Raw genomic sequence first — 24,943 nt, forward strand, 5'->3', positions numbered from 1 at the left:
ATTAGGGAGTACTTAGAGCGTGAAGTAAAGCTTAGGGAGTACTCAAGACAAAAAAGATTATGAAGCACGACTCAAACTTATTCCCCAGTTGACCTTGTACATCAGACACGTAACCTTCACCACATGTGCTCAGGTGTAGCGGCACAAACAGGCTTCTAACAGCCTCAGACTTACGTTCGTGTGAGGTTGAAGATTTGCTGGGGATCCCCTCTCACGATGGTGTACGTGATGGGGTCATTCTCCCTGTCTGTGGCCTGGAGGGAGAGAATAAACACACACGGTTAGTTTGACCTAAGCATCTGCTGTGGATACTGCCAACAAAGTGAGAGCTGGAGGGCAAGGTACGGCTGGAGAATAGGTACAGCCTGTGTGTGGGTAAATGCAATACACACCTCGGGTCAAATTTGAGAGTCTGACATAATATCGGTCCTGCCCAGGATGCTTTTTCACTAGGTATTGTTGGAGTCAAATCGATGAAATATTTAAGTGCCACGCAGCTAAATAAAATGTCTGAAAAGTCTGCTGCATGGGAATGGTCTTAACGCACTAAACTAAAGTCTAGTCACAGTTTAGTGAAAAGAAATTGTAATCATGAATACATATATTAAGAGACATTTGAGTCAGAGGAATGAATTCACATGAGTCTGATGTATTTAAACACATGAAGTCTGGACTGGACCTGTGCCAGTTCTTCACTCAAAACTTGCCTTGACTTTTTCATAACGGGTAAAATACTTCTTATTTTAATCAGCAATGAAAACATCTTCAAGAGAAAATGTCCAAACATAGATTCTGATTCCTTACTCAATTGTACTTGTATTTGTATTTCAAGGATGGCAATTAAAAAACAAAGCATCATAATCAATGTCAAATGTATATCGCCATGAGGTCATCAAACTGCTACACCGGCAGATAACTTAATTACTTTTTTATCAGTCAGTGTAATAAACGTGTTCATGTGTAGCGCCTCACCTGCAGATTGAGCAGAATGGCCCCTATCCTCATGGCCTCGCTGACCTCCAGACTGTAGCTGGCCAGGGGGAAGCGCGGTGGGCTTTGGTTGTTCGGGGGCAGCACCTCGATGTACACGGTGGTGATGGAGCTCCTGGGAGAGACAGAAGACACGTGTTATCGGCCTTCTCCATCAGAATTATAAATGAGAGCTTTCAGATAAAATCAGAGCCCATCAAAGTGGTAGAGGGACAAACTGATGGATCAGCTGTGGATAAGCGCACAGGCTGGACTCTAAGAGGCTGTTTGGCTGTAGTAAAAACACAATTTTGCTAAATTGAGAGGCTGTTGTTAACATTTTGGAGAGGTTGTTCTGTCCTGGTGATGTTATCCAGGAGTGTACTGTGCCCAATCACTACCCAAAATATTGAGAAACTACTTGAAATTGAATTGACAAAAATAGAGTGTTATATAACGTCATTACTGCTACTGCTACTCTTCCCACTACTACAACAACTACTAATAAAAGAAGTTTCATTACAACCCACTTAGCCATAAAAGTAAAATAAATAAATAAATAAATAAAATCACAACTGTGAGTTGTTTATACAGTACTTTTATACTGCCAGCTCATTGTTATCTTGGCCTGCATCACCGGCCTAGCTGTACTGGACTGCACTAAACTGGACTGGACAGTACTCTCATAATGTCCTGAGGGCTCATGCCTCTGGGTGCTGGGTCCCATACTGATGGAAATAAACATCTCCTGCATTAAAACTCCAGCATTATGCCTCTTCTCTTCAACTGTCGGGCTACTACAATTTATTCTACAATGTATAGTATATCCATTAATACAACTTCTTTAAATAATTTACATAAAATTAAACAAAGCACCACCAGATGACGATAGGCCTATATATGATGACATACTGAAAAAGTTGTTTGTATGAGTTAAAAACAAACCATGGTAATGTTACACTTCTTACACTGATTCTCAAAAACAATTTGAGCACAAAAAGATCAGAAAAAACTTTGTTTCATAAAAGTCAAGGAACTTAGATCATGCTTAAAGGTTCAAAACGTCATTTTTACATAATATAAATGACATAAACTGTGAGCATCTGAGGTAGTTTACATCTATCAATAGAAAATACGTTCTGAAATGTAAAAACCAAGAGCTAACTTTCTTCCCATGCTATTTCACCCCATGTATCACACGGTCTGACAGTGAAAAGTTTGTTGCCGAGAATATACAGAAATCCATTGATCTCTGTGAGACAGCAGAGCTCAGAAAAGCAAAACGATTACATTTGTACAGCAAGACACTTCCTCTGGATCTTATCAAAATGTCTTAGCTGCCTCTCCACCAGATGTTTGTTTTTCCTCTGTGATTTCAAAAGCACTACCCACTTCATACAACACATCATCCTGCACCTGTACTCCGCAAAAGACTAACTACAGAAACTGCTCTTTAGTCCTTAATCAAATGCTGTAAACTCGAGAAAAGCCCATTCATTATCAGATTCGGTATTCTGTGGAGTGTTGCACCAAATAAGGCCCATCTGTTGGCGTATTCGGAACAGCTTGTACGCGGTGAAGTTTCTCCATTATTCAACTCAACAAGATACACATTCATATGTGGGAATTAAATATTTAAAGGAGGCATATGGTAAATTTGCTCCTTTGAACTTTTAACTGTCATATCATCTCCTTATTATTAACTCTTTTTCCACAGATGTTTACTAAATATACAGACTGTAACTTTCTGGAGGAGCCCCATGAAAAAGTGAATGTAGTGTTATGTATAGTTTTATGCCATAGTGAGGAAGATTATGGCCAAGGGAACAACATTTCCATGGAAACAAGCAGAAGGAGGCCGTCTCCCAGGCCAAATAAGAGTCAGGTTTTTAGTGCAATAAACATAACCAAAATGAAAAAGCATCATTTTATGTTTGTCTATTTTTGGTCTAAAGTTACATATTGTTGCTTTAAATAACTTTGCTTGGACAAAGCCATTTGCTTGGACAGTTAAATTGCTCCTCTTTTCAGTAGACTCATTCTGCCTGATAATTGAACTTGCCACGATACAAAAGAATACTTTGTTTAGCGTCACGTTAGCACTAACCATGCTGTTCTTTTCTCTCTCCAAACTGCTTTGATTCTCTACTGTGGCTGCATAATAATACCAGTTTCATTTGAATTACAATTTAATAAAGCAAAGTTCCTAAATATACTTTGTACTTCCTGTATGACGGGATTACCATAGACACAGTTGCATGATTATATTATGTAATCACAGCAGAACACCCAAAGGTCACATTCTGTTTAGCCCAGTGCGTCTCTGATTCACTTCCTATTTAAAGAGCAGCAGTGTGTTCCTAAAATATGACCTAGTACACTGCATTAGTCATCCTTCATTTCACATACTACATCTGTCACGCCGCTGAATAAAGATAGGACTGGTTGCTTCATTGTGCATGTGTACTGTACGTTTTACATAATTCTTGAATACAGTATGTGTTGTTTTCATATATAAATGGATAAGTGGCATAAAAGTGTGGAAAAAATACAAGTAAACAGAAGTATACTATGTGGAACCAACTGTTTTTTGTTGGGTTTTTTTTGTTTTTTTTGGGTGAGTGATTAAGACCTCAAAAGTTGACTAATGCTGTGTAAATTGTGCAGGTTTGTAGACAGTTTCACAAGTGTACTAATTTGTGGAGCACAGAAATACATTATAGAAAAGTTTACGACGTGTAATAAGAAAAAGGCAATAAACAGTTTTATTGAATAATGTTATGTATCTGTCACCTACACGGATAGAGGTGACATTTGTTGACATTTGTGATTACATTATAATAAAGAAGCAAAGGACCAATCTTATGATATTTTGAACTTTACGATATTGATTTTGTTGCGTAATGCTGTCGACTGACAACTATCAAGCCGGTCTCACCACCTGTGTCCATGGAGATGTTATTTCTTAACTGGAATGTTTCACGCTATGTCATTAAACATATCTATGTTGCATGTGTTGAATTATGGTTTATAGCGAGGTCACCTCTCCACAGATCTGACCTGCTTGTCTTCATAGAGATAGATATATTTTAATTTCATACTGTTAAACATTCCAGGCAAAGACATATCATCTCCACAGATATAAGACATCTTTTAGTGTCATTTTGATCTTTTGAGTTTTTAATGTGTTTTTAAAATTTAATTCATCAGTTATTTTCATAGTCAATTAATCACCATTATTTTTGCAGCTCTATGAAAAAGATATTGTCCATCCCTCATTCACTGAACAAGAAAACAATGCTGTATCTTCGTAACAGCCCAGTCCAATGAACACAACATCAGAAGTATATTTATAAGTATCCTCTCTCTTACTTCCTCTGAGCCTCTGGAGCGCTGTCCGATGCCCTCACAGTGAGGGTGTAGGCCCTCCCCACGACCAGGCTGACCCCAGGGGCGATGGTGATACGACCTGTGCGGTTACTGATGACAAAGTCACCCTGAGCCCCCAACACGATCTCGTAGGTCACCAGTCCATTCAGACCCTCGTCCGCATCCCTCGCAGTCAACTGGAGACAAGGACAGAGGTAAACATTAGCACTACGGAAGTAACATGTCCCACCTGTCAGTGTGGTAGTTCACATGTGCACTACCGAATATCTATCTATCTATCTATCTATCTATCTATCTATATATATATATATATATATATATATATATATATATATATATATAGAGAGAGAGAGAGAGAGAGAGAGAGAGAGAGAGAGAGAGAGAGAGAGAGAGAGAGAGAGAGAGAGAGAGAGACATAGATAGATATAGATAGATATAGATAGATATATAGATAGATAGATATATAGATAGATAGATATATAGATAGATATATAGATAGATATATAGATAGATATATAGATAGATATAGGGATCAAGCAACGATCACCTGTCTGACCACCTATGCAGCCATTCGAATAGATTAAAATGTTGCATCGTCAAAATGTATTTTATTCTGTGTGAATAAAAAATACATTAAATAAATAATCTCTAAAAGTAAAGTTTGACATTTTAAACAGATGCACTGTGTTCCAAGTATGGTGACAAAAAACTTTTAACACTATAGGGCATTTTTACTCAGACGTCTCTCGGTCAGTGGCAGTAAATCACAGTTACAAGCTCAAGAAATTTAAAGCTGGCGTAAATATTCTTATACTATAATACTGCTGCAATATAAAGCGAGGAGTTCTACATTATTCTACATTACATGTCACACACACACCTCCTAGCAGAGTGTGGACTGTGTCGTTCCCATGTCGATCCTGTGTCCATCAGTCTGAAGTCATTTCCACACAGTGGGCTCCTTCTCGGGGGTTTGTGTGTAAGTTTTTAAATTTAGTTCATAAAACAATTCTTTACATCTGATCGTTTTATTGCTGGAGTTTAACTTCCTTAAGAGTATGGTGTCACTTGTCGTCTTGACTTTGACAGCTGCTCTTGGAAGAGAAGATGACAGAACTACAGAACCGTATCTCTTGACTGACTAAAACCCAGAGCCAGTCTCGTGAGCATCTCCTTGACTCGGTGGCAACAGTGGGAAAAAGCCCATCGCCATGATGAATGAATTAGATGTGACCGTAGCTGTTCCTGTTGTAAATTCTGTTTCTGCTGGTCCAGGGTGCAGTCAGCCAACCTCTGCCCATGTTTGACATGATACATGGGGGTGGCATGGTTTGACCAAAGGGTCAAACGTCTTCTTCTCCCTCGCACAAATAGTAAACAAAAGAGAAAGTGCTCACATCATCATGCAAGTCAGCCACTGGAGCTGTCAGATAGATTTAACATTCTTGACCTGAACAAGTTTCCATGTCTGCAATGCACAAGGAGTTACCATCCCGTCTTACGTCCCCACGCGACAGCGCATTGCTGCAACATGTGATTAACCATCAATCAGCTCGACCTCGGTTGGTAAGGCAACAGCGTCCTTCACTGAATAAGACCTGCCCCCGGCTCCTCATTGGTTCATCTATGATACGTCATGTAGTCATCACACAGGCTGAACCCAGAGCCACCTGGAGCTCAGGCATCACAGATAAACACCGTGCTCACAGACACACTGTCCAATCATACGCACATATCCACTGTGATACTGCACATCAGCTCCAACGACTACATTCCGAGGTGTTCAAAAGTGACTTCAAATTTCTTATAGACACAGGGCCAGGTCAGGAAAACAATGCACAATGTCTGGTCCCAGTTTCTGTGACGTGAAGTCACTAAAGAGTCCCTAAAGTCCCAGACCTATCTGATATGTGAAACTTTAAAGCAAGGAAGACACTGGGAAATATGCGTTTGAATGTCAATAGTATCACATCTAAATTAGATTACATTAAAGTAAAACAAGTGATAAGGAAATCAATACAGAAAATTACATGTTTTTTGTTGTGACAGGAAAAAATGGAGGTGGTGTTGCCATTTATGTTAAAGATCACCTGTCTGTGGACCTTTTATTCTCTAGCTCAAACCTAAATGTTTTGAATATCTGTCTGTTTGTTATGTGATAATGATTGTGATTTAAAAAAAAAAAAAAAAAAAAAAGGCTATTGCTGGTATTTATCATGCTGCTTCAGCCCCTAAAAATGCTCTTAATGTTCTATTCATGATGCTTTTGAAACTGGAAAATTACGAGGTCCTGGTAATAGATGATATAAATATTGACAGGCTGGAGAAAAAGTGAAACTCTGAAAGAGCAAGAGCCTGAGTCTCACACAACTCATTTCTATTCTGACTAGACCTGACCCAAGTCATTTAAATAAAGGCACACTCATTGATATAATGTTGTTATTCTGTCTGGGTACTCTCATTGGGCTCTCACAGGACAGATAAATGAAATGAAATAAAATTACATTTTATCCAGATTTATGCAAAGATATTAGCTATTTTTGCAAGCCTCAGATTATGCCACTGTGTAATGAGGTGCGTACATAATTAACTGTGTTGTCATCTAAATTAATCCGCTAACATTTCTTTAAAGCCAGTTATTTAGGAGCCCACGCTGCATGCAATTACCAACCAGTCAAGTGTGGGCTTCTAGACCAAAATTTAAAGTGCTCACCACAGGTTTGAATACTTTTTTCACAAAAACATACTTAACATAAGATTTTACTAAAAACTGTGCCTAGCTTTGCCCCTATTTGTTGTTATTATATTATTATTTTATTTTTTTATTATTATTATTATTATTATTTTTGTATTTTTATTCTTTTACCTTGCAACCATAATGTTAACAAAGAAATGTCTAAATTACACAGTTGTTACATAAAATAGATAGTTAGACAAATACAAATAGATGATAGCACCTTTATTTTGTTACATCAGTGTTTAATCTGTCATAAAAATGTCTGCTTTGCTCATAATTGTTCCTGCATTTTGGTTAGAATTTTCCATGTTTTAGAACTCACCTCTACTTCCTGTATTTTTGGATTTTTCTTCTAAACCACAAACTGCCACTTAACTGATGCTAAACTATAATAAATATTTACCACAGGTACTACCCCACCAATCCAAGTCATAATTAGAAAACCTTAAATCCGGTCATATCCACTTTAACCTCCAAATTAAACCCCAGAACATTACATCGCGTTTATTGTACAGTTTATGTTGGAGCATACGCCATATAAACCGGGCTATATTCTCAAGAGGCACAGCAGGGCTTTCATAAAACGGTTTAAAGCGTGCGTACCAGCCAGCGTTCGACCTCTGGCCTCATTTTGGGGTAGGGCCAATCGTGGAGTTTTAAGACGAGATTAAACCTGACCTTTTGGTGTTTGACATTTTTTGGAGAGGCGCGCTGTGAGCGAGAGGGCAGATCAGCTGAAAGACAAAGAGGGCTCATGCTCGGACTGTTAAATGAAAGGTAATAGAGAGTGCACGGGCAGGGAGACGCAGCGGAGTGCAGTTATGGATGGACTTATTTTGGGAGTTTATAGGGCGTGGAAGATAGTGTGCGTAAATAATAACTATAGCCTTTAAATCTTGCGGTAATTGCTGGGTTTCAGATGACATCACATTCTAGAGGCTAATATTATTCAATGCAGATGGGAGGCAGCTCAAATGAATATTGTTAAAATGCAGCTTTCTGTTGTGATGTACCTTTTGGATATTTCATAACAAAAAGCAATGTACTCAAACGGGAAACCTGTCTGTTGCTGATCCATCTGGAATTATGACATCACCACATCCTAGAATATGAAAAGTATCAATACTGTTTAAGAATACATAGACTGTATACATAAATGGGCATAGCTAACCTGCTAGCCACGTTCCAAATACGAAGTGATCATGGGCACGCTTCTGGCTCCATCAACCAATTTACTTCTTATTGAAAAACTGCCATACCTCTCTCCATAAATGCCACTGTAAGGCTCATCATTTTGTTCTTAAAATATTTGCATTAACCAGCTCTACACTCACTTATTTCTCTATCTCTCTGTAAAACAAGATAAGAACATTAATAACAGACAAACCAGGCGTCTTCTTTCCCCGAGGTCGCTCCCTCTAGCGTTAGCAACAGTTTTGAATGATTGCGTTGCTAATTGCCCGCTCCCGGCTAAACCAGAGGTGCAGAAGGGAAGGAGCGTTGACTTCAACAGCCTCGCTCTGGATTGGCTCTTTGGTTGCTATGAAACTCACTTTCGGCATTTCAAATATGGGAGTGGGCTCTAAATTGGCTGCTATAACTGCTAGCCCCGATGAGATTCACTTGGCTGGAGCTGAATGCTGTGGGTGACGTCAGACTCACTTCTTCACTTCTTTATACAGTATATGGCACAATATAATTTGGAGTTCTGCATAACGGTGGAGTAAACATTTGCACATTAAAAGGAAATTAATAAGATATACTGCATGGTTTTAAATTCCGTGTCAGGTAGACCTTTCTTACCTTAGTTGTTTTTATAGATGTACAGATATTTGCTATGACTTTCTTAATCTGTGAAAACTTGGTAATAGTTTGACAAGCTTTTAACAGCATTCCGTAGATCCAAGGTTGCCAAAATGTTCCCAGCAGCAACTTAAAATCCGCCCAAAACTGTGGAATGCTGCATAATTAATTAACTTAATTTTACAACGTATTTGTATGTTGCCCTGCTGGGTAGTTTAGGTGCCACGCCAAATGGTACATGGGTCATTTTTTGAGGTTTTAGCCAGAAAAGAATGGTTGAAATATGCTTTAAATAATTTCTGATCAGTCAAAATCAAAACCCGCAGACACTTAAAAAACTCCCTGATTCCAAGGAAAACCTACGGACCTGGCAACCCTGTGGAGAACCCTCATGGTGCCAATTTTGTGGCCGCGGCTGACCCAAGACAAACTGATGGATTATGGCTTCCAATAAGAACAGTCTGTCCAAAAATCTGTCAGTCATGCAGAGAAAATTGGAGTTAAATGTCTTGACGAAATTTAAATATGCACTATGTAACTTTTCTGGTTCACCACTGTACGGCAGCAAATATATATATTTCCACGGAGACAAGCAGTGGGTAGGTTACAGGTCAGATCTGTGAAGAGAAGGGCACACTCAGAGTTGGAATTCATGTTTTTAGCGATGACCCCAACCCCAACCTTACACCTATAATTGAATAAATGCAAGATGCCATACTTGCGACCTTCTAGAAAAAGCAACATCATCGCCATGGAAACAAGTAGGTATAGCAAACCACCCACGAGAAAAGTTACACAGTCGACTTTTAAGTGGTTAGAGTGGGAATTGAACTGCCAACTTTGCAATTTGTATGTCTCTTCCTGTCATTTTCACATGTTTGGTTTCTTATCCACCAATCCAGTGACATACTGTATATCACATTAGAGGGAAACCAAACTTTTTTTGCAGTTGTCCAAAACAATACATGAGTCAGGAAAGTTTTTGAGGTGTCTCAGGTGGAGTATAAATGGGGACGGGGGTGACTAAGAGATGAGATATGGGAGGAGAATATGCAGCCTTAGAGGAGGCATAAACAGACAGTGTGCCATGACTCAAAAACAAGTCAAGATTGTCTGACCATACACAAGAATCAAGTTTTGTTCTAAGATATACATAGGTAAGAATGCTGGTCTAACTAGAAATGGATTAATATACTGTAGTGCATCAACGGACTTAATATAAATCTATATAAAGGTGTGTAACCATTTGTTTAACACTATCCTTAAAGGAACTCTATAACTTTACTGGTAGAGGGTAAGTCACCTTCTTGTCTTGTTAAACTTTTCTATCTTGCGTTTATTCAATTATAGGTGCTTTTATTGCTTGTTATGGAGAGCGGGGTCACCTCTCCACAGATCTGATTTGTAACATCGTCAGCTTTCTTCAAGGAGATAAGTGAAACCTCCCAGAAACCTCCCAAAGTCATAACATCTCCATGGCGACTAGTAGGTGGAATATTGGTGCGTGAGTCCATCTGAAAGTCGAATTATCTGCGCATGCTGTTATTAAAAAAGTTAGTTGGAGGATATGTCCATAGCAACATCGTGTAACCCCCATGTTTCATCTCACACACAGTAGATCCAAACAGCAGGACTGATTGCTCACCTGAATGACGGTCTCTCCGGGCTGCATGTCGGTGAACACCTCCACGCTGTAGGAGACCTGGCTGAATGTGGGGGTGTTGTCGTTGGCATCGATGACCAGGATGTTGACAGTGACGGGAGCGCTCTGCTGGACTCCGTCTGAAGCCACCATCTGCAAATGCAATAACACCAGAAGTAAACGGATTCTTATCTAAACAGAGGATAAAGTCAGAACACAGTGTTGGATGATACGACGAGACTGTAGCAATGGAGCATAAATATATATAAGACTTTTATTACCTCATAAAAACTCAATTAGAATTTAAAAACAGTAGTATTCAATAATGGATAGGGAGAAGACTTTTGGGAGCGCTAACTGCAAAAGGAGTATTAGTTAAAATTGTACTGTGTAACTTTTCTTGTGGACAGTCCGCCACCTGCTTCTCTCTATGGAGATGTTATTGCTTTACCTGTAATTTACCATTTAAAAAACGTATAACTTAAATATATTTCCATGAAGACAAGCACGTGACGACCAACAGGTCAAGTTACAAGTCAGATATGTGGAGAGGCGAGCCCACTCACGTTATTGCTTTGTCTGGTATGTCCCACCATATAGCATTAAACTTAAATATCCTCAGTTAGAGCGGAGAGGTGAAGGTGAAAAAGTTATTTTTGACCGATAAAAAACTAATTGAATAGAGTTCAGATCAGTTTAAAGCTATATTGTGGAAAATTCCAGGCAAGATGCAAGTACCATATAAAGTTTTAGCATTCTAGATATGATGGAATCCATTATAAACCATCTGAAATCATGATTCGAATATACAGCCAGCCATCTTCTCTTGGCCATTTGGGTTTGTTTTTCCCAGTTGCTCATTTATTTCACCACAAAACATTTCCTCCATTTTGCCTGTGTCTATTTGAGACCAGCTTTGGCCCGCATTCACTCCTGACATATAACCCATCTGTTTGTTGGGGAAACACAGCAATGATCTTGCACTTTTCTGCAGTTTTGGTTGTTTTAGAGAAAATGGTCTTCCATTCTGAGAGTCCAAAGTAAAATCCTTTGCACTTTTGTAAGTCCTATCATGTTATCCCACTGTTACAACTCGGAGGCTCGTGTTGGGTTAGCCTGGAGGAAGGCTAGCAAAATGAACAAACTGCATGTTTATTTGTTCGCCACGGAGAATAGACTTGTTGGAAGGAAAGGATTCTAAAGAACAGCGGGGAGCAGGTGGGTTTTCAGTCAAACAGAAGTGACAGTTGAAAACGGTACTGCACTTGAGAAGAGGTCCTAAACGGAGAGCCAGGCACTGAAGCACGGGCACACCAAAGTCGGCTTTGTACTTCAGATGACAGAAGCTCAACCATTTTTATAGACTGTTAATGTCTGTATTTTGGGTTCTCATGGCATCGCAACATTTAAAACATTGTAAAACCTTAACAGTCAAATAGCAGATTGCAGATTAGGGTTAATATCTCTGTAATTACTGAGCATACTCATATGCAGGGCTGCAACTGACATTTATATTGGTAATTGATCAATGTGGGCAATTTTTCTTCTGATTAATAGATAAATTGTTTAGATTGTAATGGACATGGGGACTTTTATTGTATATATATATAATGTAATTGTAATGAAATGCATATTTTTAATGTGTGTTCACTGCCCAGGGACTGCACATGGAAAGAAGCAGTAGCTAAATCTGGTACAAATCATCTTTTCTTTTGTAAGATTAATGAATTTGTACATGGTCCCTGACAAATAAAGACTAAAGAAAGAAAGATTGTGAAAGGCCTGTGAATATGAGATTTTTAATACATTTGATGAGGTGAAGATGAAAAGTATATTTACAGCAAAATAGTTAAACGTGTTCTCTCAGCACATGCAGTGTTTTGGAGTCTGTTTATAACTCAGGAATGATTAATTGATTACTGATTACTAGATGACGGCTATTTCAGTAGTTGATTAGTTGTGATTAATCCATTAACTTGTGTCAGCCTTACTCACATGAAACAAAAACTGTATAATATAGGCCCTTAACACTGAACTTTTAAGGGCTTATATTACCCTAGTTTTGACCTATGTTATAATGTTGCTTCCTCATTAAAAACACACCAGGGGCTGAGTTTTGCTTCTTTCACACATAACTCGGCGCAAGTTTTGAGGAGGTAACAACATTATAACAGAACATGAACCTCTCAAGAATCCAATTTGTGTAATATAGAACCTTTAAGACCTCCTCTGTCCACATGCATGAACTAAGGTGAAATGATTTCTTCACAGCAGTTTCAGAAAGTATTATTTATCCACAAAGAAGGGATAGTCATCGGTTTAATGGGGCCAAATTATAAATGCAATATAGGCCCCAAGCTCTACACTCATTTTTTATTGATTTTTATTCGAATTGAACATAATGACGCATAGAAGTCTCATAAAAGCTCAAATGAACTACCACCCTTTCTAAATTAAAAATACTTATTGAACTTGAGGTTGCTGCTCTTGTGATGATCACCATAAGTCCTTTTTTTAAATTCACAGATGATGCCATGGGTTAGCTGAACAACACAGCTTTAATCATAGGAATACATTTACATACATTTGCAAAACGCCCTGAAGATACTATCAGAGGAATAGCTATGTCCAACCTCAATTTTAATAAGACAGACTTTATCTTTATACTATGGCCTCTTCCATCCATTCATCCATTTCACAATATCCTGAAAAAGAGTTGAGCTTTTCTTTAACTTGAATGACTTTATAATCACTAAATCCTTTGCTTTACTTTTATAGCTTGGTTCATGATCAGGACTCTCTGGCTGGAGGATGTGGCCTGTTGTGCATGTCCTAGGTCGATGTACACAGAGGAAACACATCGAGACGAGGAGAACATGCAAACTCAACACAGAGAGGCACAATCCAGCCCAGTGTTCAAACTTAGGACCTTCTTGTTGTGTGGCGAGAATCCAAGCCACCAAAGATAAATTACAAGTTTTCTTTCTTTATTAACAGCATAAAACAATATTCTTTGGCAACATTAATCTGTGTTTCAGTTGTTAACTTCTTCTGTTACCTTCACTGGACAATGTTTATTTTGTTCGCTAAATTATAATAATTTTTTTTCAATGTCATATTTTAAGTAAAAGAAACATCAAAACTAAAAAGTAATTATAATGATGAAACTATGATTAAAAGTGTTAAAATAATAATAAAAACTAAAGACTAGAGCAAAGTTCCACGTTTAAAATCTCAGCGCCCCAAGCCAGGCCACATACAAACATTTTGGCAAACTAAAACCACACGAAAAATAAATTAAAACTACAAAAAAAAAAAAAAAACCTACAAAAAAAAAAGGTAAATTAAAGGTGCACTATGTAACTTTTTCATCGGACGGTCCATTTCCTGCTAATCTCTATGGAAACATTATTGCTTTGCCTAAAATATTACAGTAAGACGTTAACTACATCACCTCACTAGACCAAAATACAGATCAGATCTGTGGAGTGGTGACCCCGCTCACAGTGACAATTCATGTATTACAACACTTGCAATTGAGTAAAAGGAAAATATATCAGTTTAAAGCCATACCGTGGAACATACCTGGTAAAACAATAACATCTCTACGGAGACAAAGCAATGACGCACCCTCAACCAGAAAAGTGACATAGTACACCTTTAATTTAAGACTAAAACTTGTCAAAAATTAGCACTGGTTAGGACATTATTTACTCTACACTACTTCACACACTTTTCACACTCCCCTCCACAGAGCTCCTACCTCAAGACGACCAGGAGTGTGTCCATCTAACTCAGAGTCTACGTACCGTGAAAGTGTATGTCTGCTGGGTCTCCCTGTCCACCGGCTTGAGCAGCCTCAGGTAGCGCACTAATCCAGATGGGGTCAGGCTGAAGACGGCCGTGTAGTCGTTCAGTGTTATCGTCACCCTGGGGTCTTTGGTCTTCACGCGGAAAGACATAGGAAAGAATATGTTACCATGGAAACGATGTATATATCATTTTTTCTCTTTTTTTCTCTTTTTTTCTCTTTTTTTACCAAGACCGCAGCTGTGGGAAGAGACACCTATCCCCTAGTTCATTTTGATCTGCCAAAGAGTGATAGAGTAATGTGATGATGTCTGCTCATAGGTTTTCAGAATAGTATAGATGAAAATACTTTAGCGTTAACACGGGAAATAGATGTGAACAATCCTCTTAGTGTTATAAAGTACAGCTCACATCATTTCTCTTTGTGCAATAGTAAAATATATAAGGTGTAAGGTTATATCGAGGAGAGTGAGTCATGACTCTGGAAACCTACATATAATGAAAACCTGAACTCCTGCAGATGTGGGCGTAGTTCTATTAGCAAAAATATATGTGTATCTATGTATGTATTTATGTATTTATGTAAAAATCTACAACACTACACATAACCAAGGCCACGCTGGGCCCAAATGCGTTGGCGTGTATTTCATATCAATCTCTGTGTTCTAAAAAAGGCTTTGTAATTTTTATTAAAGAACTGAGTGCCTTGGATTTTTGTAAATATTTAACCCACAGAATTTTGCAACACATTGTAGTGAAAAGTTAGAGCTGTTTTCCCTTGCAAAGAACCACCCTGATCTCCAAGTGAGCACCTGTTCTGGAAAATCTTTTTGCAAATCCTTTAAATTTCAGTGGACCCACACAGCACTCCTTATCTCCTTATTCTTTTCACATTTGCTGAATTTTGTAAATACTCATATTAGATCTTGACTGTAGATGTATCGCTCTGCATTAAGTTAAATAAATGACACTTGATGATACATGATACCTTGGTACCTCATCAAAAATATATATATGTCACACGTGTTTGAGTAATCCTGCATTAATAGTCTGTCTACATCTCCAAAGTAGTTTTCAAGTTAACAGCTACATTTTAGCTTTAGGTCAGTTGAGATTAGGAATTCCAGGGCTGAAATGATCCAAATGATTCTAGTGAAGATGTATGGAGTTTAAAAACACAGTGGAGCACTTCCTGTATTACCGCATGACATCACAAGGTGGAACAGAGTGTTTTCTGTTTGAGAGAAGAGCCTAAATATGCAGGATTTAATGAAACAAAACACAACTCTAGGTCTGTTTGTGATGAGGAAACAACATTAGAACAGAGAAAATAGTGTAAAATGGCCCCTTTAAATTCTTAACTTCAGTATGAGATAATACTACTTCTGAAAAAGTTCAAGAGTAGCAATACTTCTTCAAATTAATACAAAGTTTCAATATTAGTTTTAATATCCATTAGTCACTGGGTATCTAGGTATTTTTAAAGCCCTATGATTTACTAAAAAAAATCATATTTGTGGCTATAATGTGTTAACAATATAACATAACACTATAATTAAGATGTGTTTCTACTCATTGCAGTAAATACAATGGAGTACAACATGTTCCAGTACTACAATGACTGAGCTTCTTTTCGCCTTTTTCAACCTGTATTTTTTGCAGTTTTAGGTGTTAATCTTTCCCATGTTAAAAATCTGGTTGAATCCTTGCGTACTGGTGGTCCTTCGCTGCTTCTGCCACTGTCTCTCTGTACCTCACTGTTCAGTCGGAGGGAGGTTACTTGCTGTCAGCGGGAGTTCCACATGAGTGTTGTTTCTCAGTGTGTTAACAAAGTCCGGGCGCTTCACTGCTTGAAGTCGGCTTCGATTTGTGTCCGTCAATGCGCCCTCTTAAGAGACTTTGGTCCACATCAGGAACTGGGCGCCATATTGATTCCTTTATCTCTCTTTTCAATCCACTTTGATTTGTTAATCTCCCCCAAGGACTGGCTAAAAAGGCTGGCTTTGAAATACAGGCTAGAACTAAGTCTGTTTTATTTTTACAAGTACATTATTACTGTGTAGTGTTGCAGTGCATATGAGAAAGGACAGACTGCTAATTTCAGTAAAGACAAATACACAACTGTTAAAAGGCTCATATTACACTATTATTATGTTGTATCCTCATTAAAAACATACCTGGAGTTGTGTTTTATTTCATTCACAGACATTTAACACAGAAACCCTGTAGATTTAAGCTGAACTAAAAGTAAAAGGAGCTGTTAACTTCAAAACTACCCGTTCATGACATCACAAGGTGGAACAGAGCATTTTGAGCTTTGGAGATGTAAATAGATTAATAATAAAGTGTTACTCAAACATGTGTGAATGAACGAAACACAACTCCAGGTCTGTTTTGAGGAGGTAACAGTATTAAACATGGATAAAACCTCAACTTTGCGTAATATAGAAACTTTAACATACTACAGTTATAATTAAATAACACCTTGAAAATGAGGTTTTAACAGTGTCTCTTCATTTTGGTTGTACTTTCTGGTGTTGCTGACATAGTTAGAGGTATTTTGTTTTAGAACTTCTTGTATTTTTGTAGTTTTTTGTCTTTTCAACTTTATTTCCCCAAACTGCCACTTGATTTATAGAAAACTACGAAGCACATTCAGCACAGGTCCTGTACTATCCCACAAAACCCACCAAGTAATTATTAGAAAAACAAGAAAACCTCTCATACGCACTTTAAACTCTGCACACATATGTTGGGTTTTCATTCTTCACTCATTCATTCATTTATTGGAAACCGATTTACCACTAATCATAGTTTGTCAGGATTTGGGCTGGGTGGTGATTCTGGCACCACCCACTACACACCTGCAGACGAACTGCAATCAACCCTCAGCCTCTGGAGTACAAAGGGGCTGATGATCGTTACAGAGGCTGCCAGATCGTCTAGTCATCTTCCTGTGTTTCTACAAGTCGTCCTTCAGGTCATCCTCTGGTTTATTCGTCCGTGTACTCCCCGTGATCCCGCTTCTTGGAACTACTTCGCACCTCAGCCTCCGACCCAGCTCACCTCGACCGGTACGAACACCCCAGCCTCTGACCCCGCAACCCACGACCAGCTCGAAGACTTCAGCGCACGACACCGCTCTCAACTGTCTGCTCCGTCAACCTACATTTTTTACTCCGAGTCTGAATCTTTGGTCCCCCCCAGTCTTTAACCAAAATCCTTTAACCTGTTTTAACCGATATCTTAACTGAAAACCATGTTGCTGCTGTAATAATAAAGGATTTACATCATGAGAACCTGCGATAAGGGAGGCTAGTCCCCCACAATGTGATTAACACCGGTTCACACAGACAGACCCACACAGTACGATGAAGCACTCCAAGGTAATTGAGCAATCAGAACAAGGTAAACATTTTGAAAGACTTAAACGAAGAATCATTTGTTCGTTATGATTTGAGCAAACAAGACGCCACGGCACTCTCTTCACCTGAACATAAAGATTAGCACTCCAAACAAAGATTACACTGATTAGCTTGAAGCACACACCCACACCTATCATTACTGGAGATTTGCCTATTCATTAAACACATATAAAAACATGCAGTTTTAACTTTCCGAACAACATGGGAGAGGGGATGCATTATGATCGTAGTAAAAGCTGTAATTTTAAGTTTATAACATCTCCAGCAGTGATAAGTGTGATCAAATAAAGCATGCAAGCACACCGGGGGATGTCCGAGCTAGGAACAAGCTGAACAATACGTTTCAATAGCTAATTTTAGTACACGGTATAACCTTACGCACCACAGGAAGTTTTGTAACAATCAAAATACTTTGTTGGTAAGTTGGTCATAATTACAGGAAAATAACATGTTATTTTAGCAGTTTTGGTTAAAAAACATGGCATTGGATCAGAATAGATAATCGCCCGACCAGGTATTATCACAAGTTTCTGGCAATTTTGGTTAATAATGAAGCCAGAACACTACACAATTATTTTCAAGTGCTTTTGAAGGATTATATTGGTGGATTTGGAATAAGTGGGTGAAACTCAAAACATGTTATACGGTCTTTTAAGGGATGATGAAAACCACCTGGAAAGGGATTAAAACATGAATATTCATTTTGATTTAAGTAAGTTTGTGCTTGCATTTATAGATTTACTTCATTTCAGCAATTAGTCTTGTTTTATTCCACTGTTTTTCTTGTTTAGGCAAAAATATCCGCCTGTAAAAAATATAATAAAAAATTGCAATTAAGGGAAGAAAAATTGGCAAATAATTTATGATTTTTTTTTTATTTTTTTTTTGGAGATAAATTTGTCAAGCCCCTGTACAGATGTAGTATATGAGCTAAAGTTGAGTTAAAAATAAGTCTGCTGTGTGCTGAATTACAAAACATTTTATTTTCCGAAAAGCAGGACTTACGACGTTAGAATGCTAAATGTTGCTAAATTTACTGTCACAATAAACTCTGCTCTTGGCTCTGAAAGTTGTGGAAAACGCTTATAAACTCACTGTGGTGAATAATTATAATGTTCAGGATCCATAAGGTAAGTGAGGAATAACTTTGGACCACTGCAAACCACATAAACTGAATTTGCTCTGTTTTTCAGTAAAAATCACCTTTAAATCGAAACCAGTACGAAACAACTAAAGGTTTCCAATTGAACTAAATTTAATAGCTTTTTGCAGTGTGTATAAAATGGTATATATCGCTCCAGTAGCTTTGCCCTAGCGCGGGACATCCCTTATTACATCAATGTATCACTGCCTCTCCATCTCCCCCTTTACCTACAGGAGTATCACCGGGGGCCAGCTGGAACAAGGACACAAACAGACCATGAAGATTATGACAACCACAATGTACTCGCGACACAAACAGAACACAAAAATAATATTTGAACAATGCAAAATAAGCACGCCATGTTTATTTACGCATCATATTCTTGCTGTATGTAGTGAATATATACGTGGATATGGGTGTTTTTTTTTTGTTTTTTCTGTACCTCTTCAATGTCATTATCCAGCGCGATGATTCCCAGGGGGTCGGTGAGGTTGGCGCTGGCGAAGATAGTTGTTCCCACCGCAGCCGACTCGCTGACGAAGCCCTGGTATGTGGCAAACTGGAAGTACGGAGCCTGATTGTTCTCGTCAAGGATCTCGATAATGAGGTCGGCGAACGCGGGCAGAGGGTGGCCGTTGTCCTGCTCAGCCTAGAAAAATAGCAGAACAAAATACACAGAAGTATGTTGTTTTAGTATGAGAAAAATGGAAGGTTAGAGATGATAATAGGGTTTAATATTAAGTGAATGCGCTGTGTTTTGTCAGAAGTACGTCCACTTCGCATCCACTTTACCTAGAATAAAACAGTGTTGTGTGGGTGAGTCATGGGTGGAGGTCAAATGGCGCGCGTTGGCACCCTTACTTCCTGTCTGTCTGCTTCATATAGTTCAAATGAATTGTATAGAGAGTATTATTGAGTTAAAAAAAAAAAAAATGCAATAATCTTACTCTAATAATGGAGTGGTCTGGATATCTTATTACTTACTTAATGCCTGATTGGCAGAAGAAAGAACAAACACTTTTACTGTATATGCATGGTCAAACATTTAAACCAAGAGTTATAATGATATGTGTGTGTCATGAGATATTAATCCTTTATTAGTCTGTCTACATCTCCAAAGCGCAAAATGCTCTGTTCCACCTTGTGATGTCACGAAGCAGTAGTTTTTAAGTTAACAGGTTTTTTTATGTTTAGCTCAGTAGAGATTGGCAATTCCAGGGCTGAAATAATGCAAATGATTCTAGTGAAGGTGTGTGAAGGTTAAAAACACAGTTAGCACTTCCTGTATTACCACATGACATCTGAAAGCAGGATTTTTGTTTTATTTGTTATACTCTTAATACTCTTGAATACTGTGTTTTACAAACTTTGCCTCTTGTCACGTTGAACAGAGGTCTTAGAGGTAGTACATCTTTTCAGTGACTGCTGCATCTTTTAGTGACATATTCTATCTTCCTGTAAACAGCTAACGGTACATTCATGTATGACCTTGTACAGACAGTGTGTAAAATGAGTGAAGTCCTTCTATAGATAGTACCTTTCTCAGGTTATAAGTACTGGAAAAATTCAATTGAAACATAACGCATGTGCTGCTCAGCCTAAATATGCAGGGTTTGTGTGTTAAACATGTGGAAATGAAACAAAACACAACTTCAGGTCTGTTTTTATGAGAAAAACAAAACATTCTAACATAAATCAGAAAACAGCGTAATATGGGCCCTTTAAAGATCCATGTTTTGTTAGCGTGGCGGTCGAGCTCCTGATGCTAACTGGACAAACGGCTCCATTGCGGCGGGCATTACAACAGTCGCAAAATTACTGTGACACATGGGTAGAGTGGAGTCATTTTTCAGAGTGCCATTTCAATTAGAACAAGTCCACACAGAAAATTTAATCAAGGATGCACTCTGGATTAGCGCTTAGTCATTACCAGGCACTTAACACCAATACCATCATTTGTGCAAGGAGAGACATGATTAGGAGCTGGTGGTTCTCTTCCAAATGACCAAATATATACTTTTTCCCTGAAATATTACCAGTTACAACAGTGTCCAGTGAGTCTAATTGCATTATAATGGTTGGGGAGGATGACCGTCATTGATCAGGCATGTGCAGCTGTGGAATGCTGCAATTTGTCTTATGAAATATTGGATTTTTATGAACAGAATCACAGAATAGGTCATACAGCCAGAATCCTACATGCAAGATTAAAAAGTATTGTAAACTAAATTCAAAATTCTGTTCTGGCCTCTGAAAAGTCTGAAAGTTCCGGATTGGTAAGTTCAATGCCACACTGTGGAACAAGTCAAGACAAGACAAAGAAATAAGACTTTCATGGCAAAAAGCTGGTGATATACTCTCCAATACAAAAGATACACAGTGCACCTTTAAATACTTTGAGCTCGGCCTACACAGTCAGACACAAACAACAAAACAACAAATCCAGTGTTTGCAGCAAAAGATATTTATAGACAGCTAATCACATACTGTACAAATGAGCTGGTAGCTAAACTGTCTGATTTCTCTTTTGGCGATCTCTCAAATAATAAGGTCAAACAAAATGGTTTGGCTCACGCAGCCTATGAGTCCCATGGAAGATGTAATCGCTAATTTGTCTGATTTGCAGAAACCCTGAAACATTTACATTTACAACAGAACTTTTATGGAAATGAGCAGTGGACAACATTGTTTCTATGGTCTGGATCTACACTTTAGTGAAGGCAAAAGTGAGTTAGTGGCAGAATAAAGATGTACACATGACTCAACCACGCAACAATGACTGAGTGGGTCAGTAGGGGCAGGACGAGACACATTGCAACAATTTATAATAAAGTAGCGATTTGGTTCAGTCCTCACAGCACTGCATTTCTACAGCCTGGGAATATGTTTGTGTGGCATCAAACCCTGTGACGGCACACAGAGTAAGACAAGTCCACTACACAACTGCAGCCACCACCTGTACCAAGAGAGAAGAGTAGAATAGAAGCATTTTTAATAGATTCTTTTTTCAGACCAAGGCTTAGTTTGTTTTCATATCTGACAGTTTTGACTGCTCACTAGGAGAGTGGATTAAGAAGGGAATCGAAATACAGAAACTCGCACACAGGCATTAAACCGGGACGAGGGTCTTTTTTACTCTCACACACCTGGGATACTGTCCTGAAAAAAGTCTGACTGCAGATGGCGCTGCTGTCCTGCCTCCACCAGTACGAACAGTGCCAAAACCTGTAGCAGCTGAAACTGTCAGATATGAAAAGAATCTAAACCTTGCCCTGGAAAAGGAATCTATTAAAATAAAATATTGGAAGACCAGGTGAACCTCATTGGACGAGTAGAACAAAAGAAATGGAGAAACATCTGAGTGACGGTGCTCATCCACCGGCTAAACACCAGTGCGTCCAGGTGGTCAGCGCTAAAAAGAACTCGTCCATGTAGGACGACCTTTGACCTGGTGTGCTCTTCTGGCCAAACATGTCAGAGTTCAGGAGGAGAGGAAGCTGAAAAACTGAAGACATACTGGAGGGTATTCTGCCAGAACCTGAGGAGGAGAGTCATGACAGAGGAGCTGGAGTTCAGCATCAGCAGTCCTCAAGGTAAAACGAGATGAGTCTTTTGACTGTGGCTTGCCACTTGAACATGTGTCATACAGATGGAAATGTGGAGGTCTGACCCTGTGAGCTCCTGTTAAAACTCATATCAAGGAGAGCATTCAGAACAACAGACTGGACACACCGACTGTCGAAATTCAAATTATGGAGAAAATTCAGTGGCGAGGTGAGACAGTCCAGAACAGGCCCTGAGTCAGAGCAGACCCGACCTGGACACAGTCCAAGTCTTTCTGCTTTAACCCTGCAGTGCTGAAGACACAAGGGTCCTACAGCACTCAGCACGCTGTTTGTTTCTTCAGACAATACGATAACACGTCTGATTAGTTTCTGTGAATTGCTTAATTCAATAGTTAAACCAAACAAACAGAACAAATTACTAGGCAAACACAATTGTACCTAATCTAAACACATGCTGCCCATTAGAACTAAATGTTTACTATATATCCAGTGCCTTTACAGGTCTCTCCACACACTTTATATGCAGAATACATGACACAAGTACTGAGAGTTACATATGTGGAGCGCATGTGTCTCATTGAACTCTGTGCACGTCCACACTACACGCTGCTGGTTCCTCCCACACAGAGAGCCTCAGACACATCCAGCTTTGAGCGCAGATGGAGAGGAGGAGACAGAGACGACTTCAGTCCATGCCATGACCTGGAACTAATTCTGCACATTAGCCCAATTTCACTCAGCTTGTGTTGCGCTGTGCCCATTGTAACCGGGCTTAACCAAGAGAGGCAACGGGATAAAATGTGGGATTGTTTTTTATTGTCTAATCAAGAAATGTTTTGGTTTTGCAAGAGAAGGCAAAACCATGACCAAACAATCTGCCCAAATCTATATTGTAGTCCAAAATGTCTTCTTTTGTCCTTGCAGTTCTCTGCGTTGATGACATAGGTAGAGCTATTCTGTTTTACAACTCACCACTACTTTCTGTATTTTTGTACTTCTTTTCTCAACTTTTTTTATTATTTTTTTCTCAAATGTCCACTGAACTGATGTAAAATTAAGGTGCAAACTATTCCACCAAACCAAGTAATAATTAGAACAAATCTGTCATATTCACAGCCTAAACAGAGGATAAACAAACTAAGAACTCAACAAGGACTCATCAAGAACTGAACCAATTACAGAGAAGTAACAGTCAAGATGTGATTATGATTGACCTAAACCACAACTAATATAAAGACTAAATCAGGTCTAAATCAGCTTTTTAGTCCAGGTTTGAAAGCAGATTGTGTGAGCTAAAATCAGCTAATTTCTTCCTGGTAATAGACCCTCTCATAACTCAAATCAGATTTTGCAGTTTGCATGCCATTAATATGATCTGGAATGTCCAGAAATCAGATAATGGTCAGATTTAAGTGTCCCAGGTAAATGTATCATAGAAAGAAGTCCATGTATGTTCAGTGGGACCCTGACAAGTTCTCATGTGAACTCGCTTTCTCTCTCCTTCCATCATCTTTCCATTTCCTACCATAACCCTCTTATATCCAAACTCTACCACAGCAGAACTAAAAGTCTCTTCAGCCTCTTCACCTCCTCCTGTAACACTACCCCAGTGTCTCCAGTAAAGACTGAAACTACAACAAAAACCTCCACTATTTAGAGTCAAGAACCCTGTGCACCAATTATCCCACAGCTTGAGAACCTTCTACTCAAACGTTCCCAACCTCAGCTGGCCTCTTCAACTTTAAGACATTCTTTTAAGCTTTTCCAGCTGCTTTCCCTTCAGACATTTCTCTCAGCACATTCTAACTCCGAGTGATAATAACCAACACCTACACAGAGCTGACCCCGAGATCCAATCTGGCGGCACAGGCACCCGAGGGTGACGAGCAGCCATTGACACACAAACCACATGGGTGTCCCTGGGTATTCGCTGGTCTCTTTCTCAGCGTTTACTCACACATTTGCTCTGTGAATGAAGCAGGAAGAGATGGGCCGGTGGATTACAGCAGGTCCCAGGTGGTTGAGCTCTTTAGCGCTTGTCCCTATTTCTGGAAGGCAGTGCTAAATGACCCGAGTGCCTCAGCTGCACTTGTCTGAAGGAGCGGAAGTGCTATGGGAAGTCAATGTTTATCACTCACTCAAGATTGAAGTGTTATCTATAGACCCATTAAAATCCTATGCCATCAGAATACTCACATTTCCAGAATGGAGGCAAAATTAATGATTCGCTGATTCAAAGATCTAAATGATAATGGGTTTAAGATTTCATAGCCAAAACAACAATTTTGAATTTCCAGGGTACAGATGTTACTTGGCTCGCTTCTCTGTTACAAAGGATGGGAAAAAAATACAGTTTTCTAGCCTCATATTTGTATTTGAGCTTCACAGAAAAGTATATTTTATGGTGAAATGTGTAATACTGTAGTGGGCTCATTTCTGCACAACCATAGACTGTAT

General features: G+C 38.9%; 1 protein-coding gene across 1 annotated transcript in view; it reads right to left on the reverse strand.

Annotated features, from left to right (window-relative positions):
• The window catches only part of pcdh15a (protocadherin-related 15a), a 301,030-nt gene that overhangs the window by 171,735 nt on the left and 104,352 nt on the right, over positions 1-24,943 (reverse strand). Inside the window, exons 11-16 of the mRNA XM_055227140.1 lie at positions 19,363-19,569; positions 14,351-14,485; positions 10,545-10,694; positions 4,342-4,535; positions 973-1,105; positions 175-254 (exon numbers count right to left, since the gene is read on the reverse strand). Of these exons, the coding sequence (XP_055083115.1) occupies positions 175-254; positions 973-1,105; positions 4,342-4,535; positions 10,545-10,694; positions 14,351-14,485; positions 19,363-19,569 (899 nt within the window). The remainder of the gene's footprint in view (positions 1-174; positions 255-972; positions 1,106-4,341; positions 4,536-10,544; positions 10,695-14,350; positions 14,486-19,362; positions 19,570-24,943) is intronic.

The sequence above is a fragment of the Periophthalmus magnuspinnatus genome, chromosome 15, assembly GCF_009829125.3.
Source record: "Periophthalmus magnuspinnatus isolate fPerMag1 chromosome 15, fPerMag1.2.pri, whole genome shotgun sequence".
Classification (NCBI taxonomy): Eukaryota; Metazoa; Chordata; class Actinopteri; order Gobiiformes; family Gobiidae; genus Periophthalmus; species Periophthalmus magnuspinnatus.